This window comes from Dreissena polymorpha, chromosome 5 (assembly GCF_020536995.1).
Source record: "Dreissena polymorpha isolate Duluth1 chromosome 5, UMN_Dpol_1.0, whole genome shotgun sequence".
Lineage (NCBI taxonomy): Eukaryota > Metazoa > Mollusca > Bivalvia > Myida > Dreissenidae > Dreissena > Dreissena polymorpha.
The window spans coordinates 63081878-63098332 of record NC_068359.1 but is presented as its reverse complement, the minus strand read 5'-3'; the positions used below and the strand labels follow the sequence as shown (position 1 = coordinate 63098332).

The 16455-nt window shown below is 34.8% G+C and overlaps 1 protein-coding gene across 1 annotated transcript; it reads right to left on the bottom strand.

Annotated features, from left to right (window-relative positions):
• Window positions 1-5858: 5858 nt before the first annotated feature.
• Window positions 5859-15088, bottom strand: LOC127832431 (immunogenic protein MPB70-like). The gene is made up of 2 exons (XM_052357896.1): window positions 14731-15088; window positions 5859-6137 (listed from the first exon to the last, which is right to left on the bottom strand). The coding sequence occupies exons 1-2, from the start codon at window positions 14876-14878 to the stop codon at window positions 5875-5877; spliced, it is 411 nt and encodes a 136-aa protein (XP_052213856.1). The 5' UTR covers window positions 14879-15088; the 3' UTR covers window positions 5859-5874.
• Between the last annotated feature and the right edge of the window lie 1367 nt (window positions 15089-16455).

Sequence of the window (16455 nt, the reverse complement as noted above, 5' to 3'; positions counted from 1 at the left end):
CATTAAAAATAGCCAATAATAACGAATATATAGCTGCGCTATTCTAGAATGATCCGAATTTAAATATCCAAAATTATGGCCTCTGAATAAGGAATTGGCGTAAATTCCTTATTCGGAAGCCTGTATTTTGGAAAATCACTTTCGAATATGTTATATTTAAGATGTCGTGTGGGTTATTTAAGCATGATAATGTTATATGGACGTATTCTGTCATATTTCTTTTTATATTCTATGTCACTATACACGTTGAAAACAAGAATTATGAAGAGGATAATTAGAAAATGGTAATGCATTTCTCAAACATATATTAAAATTAACCAAATAATATAAAATGTCGATGAAAATCATGGTTTATGTAGATTCGAAGTTAAAAATATTGATTACAATACATTTCTACCTAGTATTATTAAATAATAACACAGTTCCTTATTCAGTGCGAATAAGGAATAAGGAACTTGTTCTCAAATCGAATAAGGAACTGGCTTTTTCATACTTAACAAACTATTAAAATGAACCAAAGAGACCAATACATCAATGAAAATCATTGTAAATATAGGTTAGGTATCAGAATAATTAATTGCAGTACATCACTACTATGTTTCATTTAATGATTACCTTGTTCCTTATTCGGATTGAATAAGGAATAATGAACTGGTTCCTTATTCCTTATTCAAATCGAATAAGGAACAGGCATTTTCATACTGAACAAACTATTAAAATGAACCTAAGATACCAATAAATCAATGAAAATCATTGTAGATATAGGTTTGGTATCAAACACATTAATTGTCTTACATCTCTACCATGTTTCATTTAATGATAACCTAGTTCCTTATTCGGATTGAAAAAGGAATAAGGAACTGGCTCCTTATTCCTTATTCAAATCGAATAAGGAACTGGCATTTTCTTACTTAAACATCAATGAAAATTATCCAATATTTACCACATATAAATGAACATATTATTTATATATTTGCTGTGTTTGTAAAATTTTAATTGCAATACATTTCTACTAAGATTTAAGTGATGATTATCAAGTTCCTTATTCCGTTTAAATAAGGAATAAGGAACTGGTTCCTTATTCCTTATTCAAATCGAATATGAAACTGGAATGTTCCTTCTATAAATTATAAATCAAAATGAACCAACGAGACGAATAACTAAACGAAAATTATTGAATATGTTGGACGGGTATACAATTATTAATTGCAGTGCGTAGAAAGTCGTTCCCTCGACTAAGTTTGTCATGGGGACAAGATAGAAAAAAGAGGCGTGCACTTTAAAAATCAAATAAACAAGGAGGGGTGAATATCGCATCTATGCTACAGTAGAATTAGGTACTGGCTTTTAAAAAAATGTGTAATTGACTGTTTTAAACATTCGAATGTTAATTAATATCTCTCGCTCGTGCAGACCAACGATATATTAGGGGACCATCAGATATATTTAGGACAACGTTGCCGTCAGTAAGACATGATTGACGTCACCATCAAGGCGAGACTGCACCGTAAGCAGCGATCCGGGTGCCTCTATTATACTGGACAGTTTCATTAAGAAATGCGTAAACAATCCGTAATTGAGTGCTTGAATTTAAACAGATGTTCTATGACTGGGAACGCGTTTTCTCGATCTTTGATTCAAACAGTATATCCGGCAATTTACAACATTGGCGCGCGATAAAAGGTCACGGGAAGCGAAGAAATCGTGCTTTTCTACTATTATCTGATTGCCAGGAATACCGGTATTTTTCCTAAGTTATAGCAACTGGTAACTTATGCATTTTTTAGCAGAAAACGGGAACTGGGTTATCATTTTAATAAATAAAGTAGAATTGTACGGCAAGAAGATTTTTTTAAATCCAACTTACATACACCATGGTTAACATTGACGTTCATTAATGTTTGGTTACTTTATTTATGTTTGATTATGAAAAGGCCAGTCTCTTACTATCGTCTTCATAATACTTATTTTTAGCGCTGATCGCAAAATATTATATACTGTAGAAATGTTAACGAACCTTTCCATAGAACATTATCAAGCTTAAATAACCCACGCTACATCTTAAATAGAACATATCTGAAAGCGATTGTCCGAAATCCAGGCTTCTGAATCAGGAACTAACTTAACGCCAATTCTTTATTCAGAGGCCATAATTTCAGATATTTATTTAAATTCGGATCATTCTAGAATAGCGCAGCTTTATATTTTTTTATTATTGGTTATTTTTCAATGTAAGATTTTTTTTAAATTTATATCTCTGATACAGTTCTTGAAGTTTTTCTCTGACCCTAACTTCTGTAGAAGACTATCCGATAGCTAAATACTAGTCATGTTTTAGCTATCCCATTCCGTTCTTATACATAAACAGTTAGAAAGGGATATGATTACAGATGCAAAGCGATTTTAATGCGTCAACATGAAAGCAATACTGCAACGGAAGCAGCTGTCTCGGTTCCTAAAGTAGATTTTAAAGTTTAATCGAGATGCCTCAATATTTTATTTTATACTTCAAACGCATGCGCGCATACTAGCTGTAAAAAGTGTGTTTTCTTAATAGATTTGTTTAAGTGCGAAAACGCGTTTTCTCACTCATTCAGACCAACGGTATATCCGGCGACCTTTAAACTCAGAACACGACTATTGACTGTGGGGTCTACAAAACGGTGATAGCTTCTTTGGTAAATAGTCCCTCGCCGATCTTATCGTAACAGTTCCGACTTCATTCGTACCGAATGCTGGTGGAATATTTCAGACAGCGTTCTCGTCAGGGCGACGTCACTGACGTCACCATAAAGGAGAGACTGCACCGGAAGCAGCGACTCACAGGGCTCTGGAAAGTTTCATAGAGATTCCTCCGTATTTTGAATTTTAATTAAAAAACAAATGCGTATACCAGCTTTACTTGAGTGCTTATATTTAAATATATGCTCTATCTCCGAAAACGCCTCTTCTTCATCTTTGATGCCAACAGAACATCCGGTGATCTTCAGCATTGCCACCAGATTAAAGGTCGTGATAAACGACAAAAAAGCGCTGGTCTTGGTGGTTACCTGTCCTTTTTGTTCCGAAGACAGTGCACCTGGTTACTTTTTCCACAAAAAATGGATGACGCAAAAAAAAACTATTTAGAAATGTGCTACGATACATATTTTTAATACCAAACCTACATTTAAAATGATTTTCATTGATAGATCTCTTTGGTTCATTTTATTTGTATGTGTGTGTGTAAGAAAATGTCAGTTCTTTATTTTTTGGCATGTAGTTACCTTGCATGGATCTCTACCTTTTGATGAGATTTGAGGTCACTGCGGTCATGGTCACCGAGGCTACTAATATATTATTTTTTCCGTCATTTTTTATTACAGTCTCTCACAGCGCCTTCAATACTTTACCAATCTATTACATATTGCTTGTAGGTACCTTGCATGGACCTCTACCCTTGATTAGGTTGAGGTCCCTGCGGTCAAGGTCACCGAGGCTAATAATATTTTTTTTCCATCACACGTTTCTTACAGTTTCTCACAGCGCCTTCAATATTTTACCGATCTCTAATATACTTGACATGTAGGTACCTTGCATGGATCTCTACCTTTTGAGGCGGGTTGAGATCAATGCGGTCAAGGTGAAGGTCACCGAGGCTAATTTTTTTTGGCGCACTTTTCTTACAGTTTCTCACAGCGCCTTCAATATTTGCCGATCTCTTACATATTTGGAATGTAGGTACCTTGCATGGACCTCTACATCCTGATGAAATTTGATGTCACTGCGGTCAATGTCAAGGTCACCGAGGCTGATAATATTATTTTTTTTCCGTCACACTTTTGTTACAGTTTTTCACAGCGCCTTCAATATTTGACTGATCTCTTACATACTTGACATGTAGGTATCTTGCACGGACCTCAACCTTTTGATGAAATTTGAGGTAACTGCGGTCAATGTAAAGGTCACCGAGACTGATAATAGATTTTTTTCCGTCACAATTTTATTACAGTTTTTCACAGCGCCTTGAATATTTTACCGATCTCTTACATGTTTGGCGTGTAGGTACTTTGCATGAACATCTACCTTTTGATGAGGTTTTATGTCACTGCGGCCGTCACACTTCTCTTACGGTTTCCTCATAGCGACTTCAATATTTCAACGATCCCTTACATATTTGGCTTTTAGGTACCTTGCATGGACTTTTTTGATGAGGTTTGCGGTCACTAGGGTCAAGGTCACCGAGGCTAAAAATAGATATTCTCAAGGTCACACTTTTTTTACACAATTAATCCATTTATCGACAAAGCATGATTGGGGAGCATCCATCGGTTTTACTGATATCCTTGTTTTATACCCAACCTACGTTAACAATGATTTCCATTAATTTGCTGGTCTCTTTGTTTCATTTTATGTTTTTTTTAAGTATGAAAATGCCAGTTCCTTATTCGATTTGAATAAGGAATAAGGAACCAGTTCCCTATTCCTTTCCGAATAAGGAACTAGGTTATGATTAAATAAAACATAGTAGAGATGTACTGCAATTAATGATTTTGATACCCAACCTAAATTTACAATGATTGTCATTGATTTATTGGTCTCTTTGGTTCATTTTAATAGTTTGTTTAGTATGAAAAAGCCAGTTCCTTATTCGATTTAAATTAGAAATAAGGGACCAGTTCCTTATTCCTTTTTCGCACTTAATAAGGAACTGTATTATTATTAAATAACACTAGGTAGAAACATAATTGATTAAAAAGTTTTAACATCGAACCTACATAAACCATGATTTTAATCGACATTTAATATTTTATGGCTAATTTCAATTTATGTTTGAGTAAGGTTATACCATTTCCTTATTATCGTCTACATAATACTTGTGTTCTACGTGTATCGTCACATATAATATAAAAAGAAATATGACAGAATACGTCCATATAACATACATGTATACAAACTAAATAACCAACACACCATCTAAAATACAACATATCCGAAAGTTATCGTCCGAAATACAGACTTCCGAATAAGGAACTAACTTTACGCCCAATTCCTTATTCAGAGACCATAATTTCGGATACTTTAATTCGGATCATTTTACAATAGCACAGCTTTATATTCGTTATTATTTGCGATTTTTTTGTAAGAATTGTTACTTTATATCTCTGGTACAGTTCTTGAAGTCATGTCTGACCCTGAACTTTGGTCAAGACTATATAATAGCTGAAAACTTAACATGTTTTAGATATCTTGTTCTGTTTTTATACGAAAAATGTTACAAAGGGATATGATTAAGAATGCAAAATGATTTCAACACGTCTCCATAAAAGAAAGACTGCACCGACAGCAGCGGCCCAAATGCCTCTATAAGACTGAACAGTTTCATCGAAAGGCCTCAATATTTTATTTTATTTTATAATTGAAACGAAAAAGCGCGCATCCTAGCTGTAGTATCTTTTCTTCTGATATATTTTTTAGTGCGAATACGCGTTTTCTCGCTCATGCAGACCGACGGTACATTCGGCTACTTTCAACCTCGGCACAAGACTAATGCCAATGTTCCGAACAGAGTTGTCATCAGTGCGACGTCACTGATGTCATAATAAAGCGAAACTGAACCGGAATCATGCAGCGGTCACGGTGCCACTATTAGACTGGAAAGTTTCATCGAATTTCCTTTGTATTTCGTTGTTGTTGTTTTTTTTCAATTAAACACCAAAACTTACATAGCTGTAATTGGGTGGTTTTACTTCAAAAGATTCTCTATCTCCGAAAGCGCGTTTTCTCGCTCTATGATGCCTACGTTACATCCGGCCACCTTCAACATTGGCGAATATCGAAAATTACCGAACTTGCAAGGTTTTGGATCTCACATGATATATCGACACCGTACATTTAATCAACACATGGAATAAAACATGTACATGATATATTAGAGCGACGTACATGGAGGTTGTAGAAGTTGATTCTGATTGGCTTTCCCTGAACGGATGTCTCTTTGTGTTCACCTGTCATATTTGCCCGCATCACTCGGCCCGCAACCACGTGATACAGTAGAACACTTTTGAGGAGAGCGGCGTCTGTCTGCAACGCCTGCAGGACGGAGGCCGGAAGTTTGTCAAACGCTGCGTTATTTGGGGCGAATATTGTGAAAACTCCTGAAACAAGATAGCTTGCAAGTAAAAAACTTGTTTTCGATTGACTTAAATTTTGCGAGCATCTACATTTTTTAAATTTCCCGTACACAAAAGGCATATCCCTGCTAGCTAAATAAATCTCCGTTCAGCTCCTTAATGTTTATGGCGTGTCAAACGTCAAACATGCCGGTATTTACTAAAAATACCAAATAAATATCCTGGCTTCATCAACCAAATGTAGCTATACATATGCAATCAAACATTATAGGAATTTTCATGATACCTATTACTCTAATTCTCTTTTGTTACCTGTGTCTACAGAGCAGCTTGCTCAGTTCATCGTTGTTTGCCACAAACGTAATCTTAGGGCATCCACAATAACTTCATATACCTCTGCAATAAACTACATTCACAAGGTCCACGGCTTGGCCTCCCCTTCAGAGTCTTTCATTGTAAAGAAAATGTTTCATGGCATAAACAACTGGACACACACTGTCCTTTTACAATTCATAATGTAGGAAATATCATACAGTAACTTCAAGCCACTTTATAAGACAAATACTCGTGCATTCTCATGCGAGCTATGTTTTAGTAGCCTTTTTCGGCCTATTTCGGGTAGGCAAATTGGCACATTCACCGAAAGGTTTTCAGAACACCATTAAACGGGAAGATATTAACTTCAAATACAAAAAGTCACACGTTTTTTCGGTTTCCATTACATTACGCAATTATAAACATTCGCATGGGCAAGTCTCAGTTATTCCCCTTGCACGCCAATCAAACAAAAAGGTATGTCCAGTTCACGCGTTGATAAAATATTTACGCATTTCCACCCCCAGAAATGGCCAGCTATTTAGAGACAATAACAATCAACCACTTTCTATAACGTATTTCAGATCAGTCTGACGTTTGTGTGTTCTAGCAAACAAGATGGATCCAAAGTTCTTTACAGCACATTTACCCAGTAGGCATCCAACGTTGCTGCAGTTTGGTTGTACCAATGATCTAAAAGAAAGTTTTCCCGACGTTTTTTTCCAAACGTTGCTGCAACGTTTTTTTTTCCAAACGATGCTGCAACGTTGTATTTAGGTCGCATTAGAACGCAGTATTTTTAAATTCAATTTTTTAAAATGATATACAATTTAAAAAAATATTTACTGCCAACCGCTCTTTCGATTATTATCGGCAGTTATGTACATAATCGAGTTCGTTTCTTAGAAAGAACCATTATTTGATGTCTATAGAGGAGTTAATGAAACGAGTGTCGCCGTGGTGTAACGGGTATGGTGTCCGCCTAGCGACCGAGAGGTCACGGGTTCGATCCCCACCGAGGGAGCGTTCTTTAGATCTCCCCCAAAGACACCAAGTACTGGTTCTAGGCCCAGGAAACGGACTCGAGAGCATTTGTATAAGCCTTAGGCTTTCGATGCAATCGAGCTGAAATAAATAGGTTTAAACTAAACGAGTGGGAATAGAACCCACCAAATCCCGATCGCTGGGCAGACACCTCATCCACTATACCACGGCGACAATTGAAAGTTTCAGACTAAAATGTTGACTATTTTTTTTTTGAAGCTTTGAAACTAGATTCTACCATTTTAATACATAACACAACTTAAACAAAATATTTTATCCGGCGATTTTGAGTTAAAGTTCATATTTAAGTTTAAGCAACTGATCTGTAAAATTACAAAAATTGAATTTCTAAAATTTACAAGAAATCATATTTTCATTGAAGCTATGCATGAACTGTATTATTATAAAGTACGATTCCTAGTCGGGGAGCGTTTTATTATCTTCTCTTTAGACACCAAGTAATGGTTCTTTCTAGGAAACGGACTCGACAGAGTGCATATCTGCCGATAATACTCGAAAGAGCAGTTAATAGTTTGTTTGTTTATTTTTTTTAAATATTATTTAAAACCTAAATGCAACATTCCAACAACGTTTGAAAAAAAATTGTCGGGAAAACTTTCATATACACCATTGTGACAACCAAACTGCAACGTTTGAAAACCTAAATACAAGATTGCAGCAACGTTGGGAAAAAACGTCCGGAAAACTTTCAAATACACCATTTTGACAACCAAACTGCAACGTTTGAATGCAACCTAAATACAACGTTGCAGCAACGTTGGAAAAAAACGTCGGGAAAACTTTCATATACACCATTGTGACAACCAAACTGCAACGTTTGAATTCAACCTAAATACAACGTTGCAGCAACGTTGGAAAAAAACGTCAGGAAAACTTTTCATATACACCATTAAGACAACCAAATTGCAACGTTTGAATGCAACCTAAATACAACGTTGCAGCAACGTTGGAAAAAAACGTCGGGAAAACTTTCACATACACAATTGTGACAACCAAACTGCAACATTTGACGAAACGTCCGGGTAATGTTTTGTATGCCCACTGGGTAATGTCATGAAATATTGTCGGAAATAAAATAAGTATCGCGTTATCAGTAAACAAGAAATATCTTTAAAAAAGATATACGGCGTTGATTGTGGTTGCAGTTAATGAAAGGTAAAGACATCAATGAATGAAATCAAAGATAGTGAATGTCTTTTTCTGTGCAGTTCTTAGCTGCAGCAAACGCAGTACGGGATGATACGCGGAGTTTTCGCGGCTTATTTTACATTATTACATATTGCTGGTCATAAACGTATAGATACAAAACAGAAAACCAAAAGAAGAATGGAAGTGAAATTAAAACATATGAGTCAATCGGCCACACGCGAAGTATCCGTACATATTTTAAATATTTCTACGCGCGTTCTTCGAACAAACCTGTTTTAGTGGTTTGTCTGGCGTTGCTATTTGATTCGATTATTAACAGTATCGAGAATCATTGCGCTCATGCTTAATTCATTAGTCCATATGATGGCATAATTCATGTTAAATTAATTAAAAATAATATTTATCATGGTAATGTTGTAAAACACATTAAGAATCTATTATTGACATACCATATGATATCGCTGGATATCTTCATTTAACATCTGTCTAGTCTAAAGAAAATTCAAGTTCACCTAGTTTACGCTATAGCGTCTTTATTATGTAACGATTATTTTCCTGGCCGAGAACTCCGATCAGCACATAGGGTAGAGACGCAGCGATGACCTGTATGTAAACTCTGACATTCACACACAGTGGCCGCAAATTGACCCGATATACCTCGCGAGTTGAAATGCTTTGCATTTAAGTGAGTCTTCGCTTCCACTGCTCTCTATACTTTAACATGTTGACAGGAATATGGAAGTTAGTACTAAATATGAGAACATAGCCTTTAAGTGCAAAAGTTCTCGCGCTGAAAATCTTCTGAAAATAAAAGGTGGACGCACAAACTGTATTGATGTCGAGATTGAGTGTAAAATTGTTCTATCTATTAAGCCTTTTCATTAGATATAAAATTGTTTCATGCTGAGCACGCAGTAAAACAGTGTTACAAAGACGAGGACATGTTTCCAATGTTCTGGTCGTATTCTCAAATCAGCCAATGCAGTCAATGAAGTGTATTCATCTGTACTTGGCCGCGGGAAGTTTTATTTGAATTCTATTGGACGCTAACAAAGGTCAGGCTAAGGTGAAAAGCTGGCGTATACAGCTAACGCCGAATAATTATGTCGTGCTCATGCGTTACCTTAGCAACGAATTTGCTTGATATTTAAATTGCATATTGCGTTATTTGACTGTGTCCTTGAAATAATAAGTACACCTTTCATATAGACAATCCCAGAAATCGCTTACTCCCGGATTACCGCCCATGCGCGCTGCCATCTTGGTACTGAAGAACAATGCAGGGACCTATATGTTTGTATAAGTCCCTGAATAATAAAACGAAGTGACGCGATTTTTATTAAATATATTTAAAATTTAGATGGTTTCTGTTATCGATACAATAATCATATAACAGTTCGTATTTTTTAAATAAAAGGTCCATCTGCATTGTTTAAGAGTCATACAACCAGAGACGAAGATCTACGTCTATGATAAAACTCAGCATGAATAATGTCTTTATTATGTTATTAGCAGATGAGGCATGGTATCTTATCTTAATAACATCATCAACGCCTGTGGAGATATATGGTGTCACAGACATACCAATTAATACTTTTAATCCACCATTGGGACATCGTCTCCCACTGCGGGAATGCTTGTGTTCCTCAATCGCAGATGGTGTTTCTTTTACAATAAATTAATTAAATTAAATTAATTAAATTGACAATCCGTAATTACCGAAAAAAACATCCCTGCGTTCGTGTTTAAATAGTTTATTTTAAATCTTAACTGTATAGTGAACTTTTAAAGTAAAATTCCTACTCAAAATCAACGAAAATTTCGAACAATATTTCGTAAAAATAAAGCTAAACAATTAAAAATCATTGTTCCTTATAGAAATCGCCGAAATTTCAACGCCAGATGTGGTCATGTAAAATAGATATTTATAGATACAAAATGCTCGTTTTTAACAAGGTTTTTAACCAGGTTTTCCGAAGGAAGAATCTGGTTATTAGATTGGCGAATGTCGGAACAAGCTTGTCCGGGCCATAACTTTGTCGTTCATTGTGAGATTTTAAAATTATTTGGCACATTTGTTGACCATCATTAGGCGGTGTGTCGCGCGAAAGAATTACGTCGATATCTCCAAGGTCAAGGTCACACTTTGAGTTCAAAGGTCAAAAATGGCCATAAATGAGCTTGTCCGGGCCATAACTATGTCATTGATTGTGAGATTTTATAATAATTTGGCACATTTGTTCACCATCATTAGACGGTGTGTCGCACGAAAGAATTACGTCGATATCTCCAAGGCCAATGTCACACTTTGAGTTCAAAGGTCAAAAATGGCCTTAAATGAGATTGTCCGGGCCTTAACTATGTCATTCATTGTGAGATTTAAAATCATTTTGCCCATTTGTTCACCATCATTAGACAGTGTGTCGCACGAAAGAATTACGTCAATCTCAACAAGGTCAAGGTCGCCACGACTTAAAATAGCTATATTTTGAAACAAAGATGGCTAATTATTAACAATAAATTCAGTTTAGTTGTCTCCCTTTACAACTTTTTTTTTCAAATTAAAAAACTTGTTTTGTGACAATCTGTTCCTTGCTTATTGCATGTTCTTCATTATAAACAACTGATTTTCTTAAAAGTCTTGTTAATATTGTTTTGCATATTTAATTCTATTTTAATTTCCCGCAACAAAAGGTATTCATACGACACATGAAAAACTAACATGGTATCAATTTAGTGTTCGTGTGTCGTATGAACAAATATATTCGCGGGAAATTAAAATGGAATTAATTGTGTCACAAATAAATAAAAACGAGCAGTTTGTATCTACAAAAATCTATGTAATCATACTGCATCTAGCGTTGAAATTGTGGCTATTGCTAGAAGGAACACTGGTTGTTTAGGTGTTAGCTTTATTTAACGAAATTCTGTACGAACTTTTCGTAGATTTTGAGCCTTATAGATCCTTTAAGAAAGAAATTAAGTTTACGTATGACTACATATGTGTCATGTTGAACATTCGTATCGTAAATTCAGATTGTATTAAGAAAATAAAGTAAAGCAAGCAAACAATTAAGTAAATATTTAGAAAAAGACAAACACAGTTTGTTTAGGCTACATACATTGATTATAACATTATAATGGTATTTAAATGATAAAATAAAAAAAAAGTTAAAAGCAAAAGCAGATATTAACTTTTTCAATTAAAAAACATGCCATATTCTAACATCTTACACATTTTCGCTAATGAATATCCCCTGGACTAGTTCATTTAAAATCACAAACATATTTTCCGGCTAGAGATTTTTAATTGAAAGCAATTTTTAAATAAAATATATTAATAAAAAAAACAAAGTTTTAGACTAAACCATAAACTTTTTAATAAGAAAAGTTTGCCATTACATGAAATCGTACAGAGTTTCGCTTATAAATATTTCCGGACCAATTTTAGTTAAATCACAAATTTTATTTCGGCTAGAGCTTTTACATTACCTTAAAAATGATACTTTAATAATAAATATTATTAAAGACTTTAGAAAAACAAAGATATGTACTTTTCAATAGATAAAGTCTGTCTCGGTATTGAATCATATACATTTTCTTAATGAGTATATCTGGAACTACAAGTATATACTTTTTTATAAAGAAATAATAATGTTTTAATCAAGGGCAGATATATGACTTTTAAAGAAATTGTTTATCTCGCTCATAAATTTGTACACATTTCGCTATTTAATATCTCCTGAATTATTACACTAAAAATCACAAAGTTTACTTCAGACATTATATGCGGTAATAACCTTTATAATTATCTTCGATTAATACAATTCAATAAAGAAATAATTGTGTTTTAAGCAAAAGGCATAACTAAAAGGATTTCTTAACAAGAAATATCTTTAAAAAAGATATACGGCGTAAATAGTTTAATGAATGAGATCAAGGATAGCGAATGTCTTTTTCTGTGCAGTTCTTAGCTGCATCACACGCAGTACGGGATGTTACGGGGAGTTTTCGCGGCTTATTTTACATTATAACATATTGCTGGTCATAAACCTATAGATACAAAACAGAAAACCACAAGAAGAATGGAAGTGAAATTTAAACATATGAGTCCACCGGCCACACGAGAAGTATCCGTATTTATAGGCGCGTTCTTCGAACAAACCTGTTTTAGTGGTTTGTCGGGCATTGCTTTTTGATTCGATTATTAACAGGAACAATTATCATCGTGCTAATGCTTAAAGTGATATTATGGGCATTTTGCACTGTTGAATTGAGCTGAAAAGAATTAACAGGTCAAAATAGTTAGTTAAAATGTGGTTACTGATTAATTATCTGCAACTCACCTTGCTACCAGTTGTTTATAAAAATATATTTTATATTCGATATTCTTACGTGACCCACCCAGTCCTGTAAGCTGAAATGATCCGTAAAACAATTTCGTGTCTTTGTGTCGTATGAACAAATCTGCACTAAAACTAAATTTAGGTTCAACTCGTAAACGCATGATCAGTTGTCAAACGAAAGTACGGTTGATATTCAAATGCATTATTTTTCTCTTTCTGGTATATTGTTTTAGTATGATGATGCTGCATTAATTAATATAAGTGTATATGAAGTAGAAACATCAAAAATAATCAACGGTTGCGATAGACACCTATAAACTGTTACATGCTCATAATATCACTTTAGTACATTAGGCAATATGGACGAATAATTATTGTTAAATTTATCAACAATAATATTTATCATTGTATTGTTGAAAACACATTAAGAATCTATTTTACATACCATAATTATATTGCTGAATATCTTCATTTAACATATTTCTGGTCTAAAGAAAATTCCAGGTCACCTAGTTCACGGATAGCGTCTTTATTATATAACGATTATTTTACTGGCCGCCAACTCCGGTGATGACCTGTATATAAACTCTGAATGTCCGCGAATTGACCCGATATACCTCGCGGGTTGAAATGCAATGCTTTAAAGTGAGGCCTCGCTTCCATTGCTCTTTATACTTTTACATGTTAACATGTTGACAGGAATAAGGAAGTAAGTACTAAATATGAGAACATAGCCTTTTAAGTATAAACGCTCTTGCGCTGGTAATACTCTGAAAATAAAAGGTGTACGCACAAACTGTATTGATGTCGAAAATTGAGTGTAAAACTGTTCTATCTATTAAGCCTTTTCATTCGAGATAAAATTGTTTCATACAGTAAAACAGTGTTACAAAGACGCGGATATGTTTCCAATGTTCTGGTGGTATACTCAAATCAGCCAATGGAATTAATGAAGTGTATTCATTCGTACCTAGCCGCGGGAAATTTTATTGGAATTTTATTGGACACTTACAAAGGTCAGGCTAAGGTGAAAAGCTGGCTTATGCAGCTTACGCCGAAAAAAAAATACAGCAAATTTGGCCTTAAACATTACGCGAAGAATTTGACAGATAACAGCGTTCTACATGCGCCCCCCCATGTAGAACGCTGTTATCTGTCAAATTATTCAGTACCAAGATTGCGGCGGGGTCACGTGATAGCCAATATGGCGGCGGTAAATTTATCGATTCTGGGATTGTCTTGTATTGTACTTTTATGTACATAATGTAAAGATGTGATATGTTGAACAATGATATAGAAGCAATGAACAATCTCATAGAATTGAAAACCCGAAGTTAATACTCTTTTGATATTTTAAATTTCACTAAAATTTATTTAAAAAAAAACTTAATTGGGTGGAAATTTTAAAGCAACGCAACTTTACAAAAATAAACTCATAGTAGATCAATTGAGAAATAAAACTGCAAAAACATGTAATGAAATTACGTGTGTCAAATACACACTTCAAAAGATCGAGGTGTTGAAAAACATGTTTGTTCATCAATGAAATTAGAAAAATATGTCTCCTTCATTATCAACTGCATTGTAATAAAGGAAAATGAGCTGATAATGTTAAAATGTAATAAGAGAAAATAGTCTGAGGAACAGTAGCTTGAAACGAACAAAACCATTTACTTTCAAATAAACCATAAACAATTATTTTTTTACTAAAAGCAAATTTACAAGAAACAGCACGCGCTAACCGTTGTTAAGCGTGTCCGCGAGGCCGGCCTGTGTCACCAAGGAGACGAGGGTGGAGAAGTGTGGGTCCCCCGCAAGCGTCTGTACAGTGCTGAGAGCCCGACACCCGCCAATCGATACCGCCAACAAAATCGCCAAATGTTGCAGCATTTCCGATTTTGCAAGTTAAGCTAAAAATCAGAATGCTAGATAGAGACCTTACGACTGTGCCCACTGTACCGACCATTGTATAGCCACTCCACAGTCACTGCTTTCAATGGCACTCACGTTGATAAGGTCATCTCTAGGAAGTAACAGATGTTAAAGCGCTCAGACAGTACAGTTATTCCGGAATCCCCATAACGTTGAGAAAAAAGCAGAACATCTTTGCAGTGCAATCATAAGGAAACTTCCTATAAAGTTGTATTGAATGTTTGCCATCAGATGCGACGAATATCAAAGCGCTGAAGGCACTGAATTTGTACGCTATTGCAAAATCTTAGACACAACTCAGTTTTCGAAATTATGTTATAGCATTTGTATCGTAAGTTTGAAATGAACACAATCCATTCAAATTTATAAAGAGTGTGTCTTAAAGCACAGGTCGATATGTGGGTGCACTGTTTATCCTCATATTTATGTTATAGAGATAACTTAGACAAAATAAACACCAATATGTCTCTTTTATTTCGCGATTGGTTGCTGCACTGGCAACCCTCTTTAGGATTTTTGTTGCCTTGCTAAATAATAACAAGAATCATGTACATGTTGTGTTTTGTGTATCTAATACTTAATTTATTTTCTTTAAACTAATGAGCAACAATTTTGCCGACATAACATACTTTAAATGCATCATGTCTTGTTGTGAGCCGGAATTGAATCATTTTCTAGGCCTAATTGATCCACAGTCGCCAATTTGTATCCTATGTTTAATTGGATTGAGTTGTTTCAAGCTTTGAAAAGCTAGTTGCTCTGGTTTTTAGCCCAACTCGTGGTACTTGACATTGCACACGACAGCAATAATTTTGCGCTGTTTCTTAAGCACGGATTTTACATTGCATACAGTGTATGCATATATATTATACATATAGTGAATGGTTTTTATCACTCGGCTGTAAAAAAGGGTGTAAATCAGTTCTATAAATGTAAACGATGAAATATACATGCACTGGAATAAAATTGGCACCGCATCAAATTGTTAACGGGTATTGTTTGTCCAACTTACTCGCAGTGCTTTCCACAGGATTTTTTAGACGCCCCGGGGCCGTTATCAGTGGAGGGGTAGAGAGTAGGGAGATGAGCCCCCTCTGTACGTTATTTATGACGTTATTTTGGTCCGTTATGACTCGTATAGAAAAAAGCTATTAAGTCATGGATAACTACATTTATTTCATTGCTGAACACTTTTTCTCACGCATAGATACGCATAATCCCAACTCGATCGATTCTCCAATGCATACGTATCAGCCCAACTCGTATCAATTACTGCATACTTACTTCTTTTCCCGTCTCTTTTCATTGCCAGATTATCCCGTATATTCCATTTTTAAAAGTAAACTCGAGAAATTCATAAACATAAACATTGGAGTATGTACAATCATGTTAATCTTGACAAAAAAAACATTTTGTTTTTAACTTGTAAAAAACTCACATGTTTATCATTCTATGGTTACTTCCTATCCAGATTTCCAAATACATGTATATTAAAATATATGGGTTAAATGCAAATTTATTTTGTTTCAGTTGTC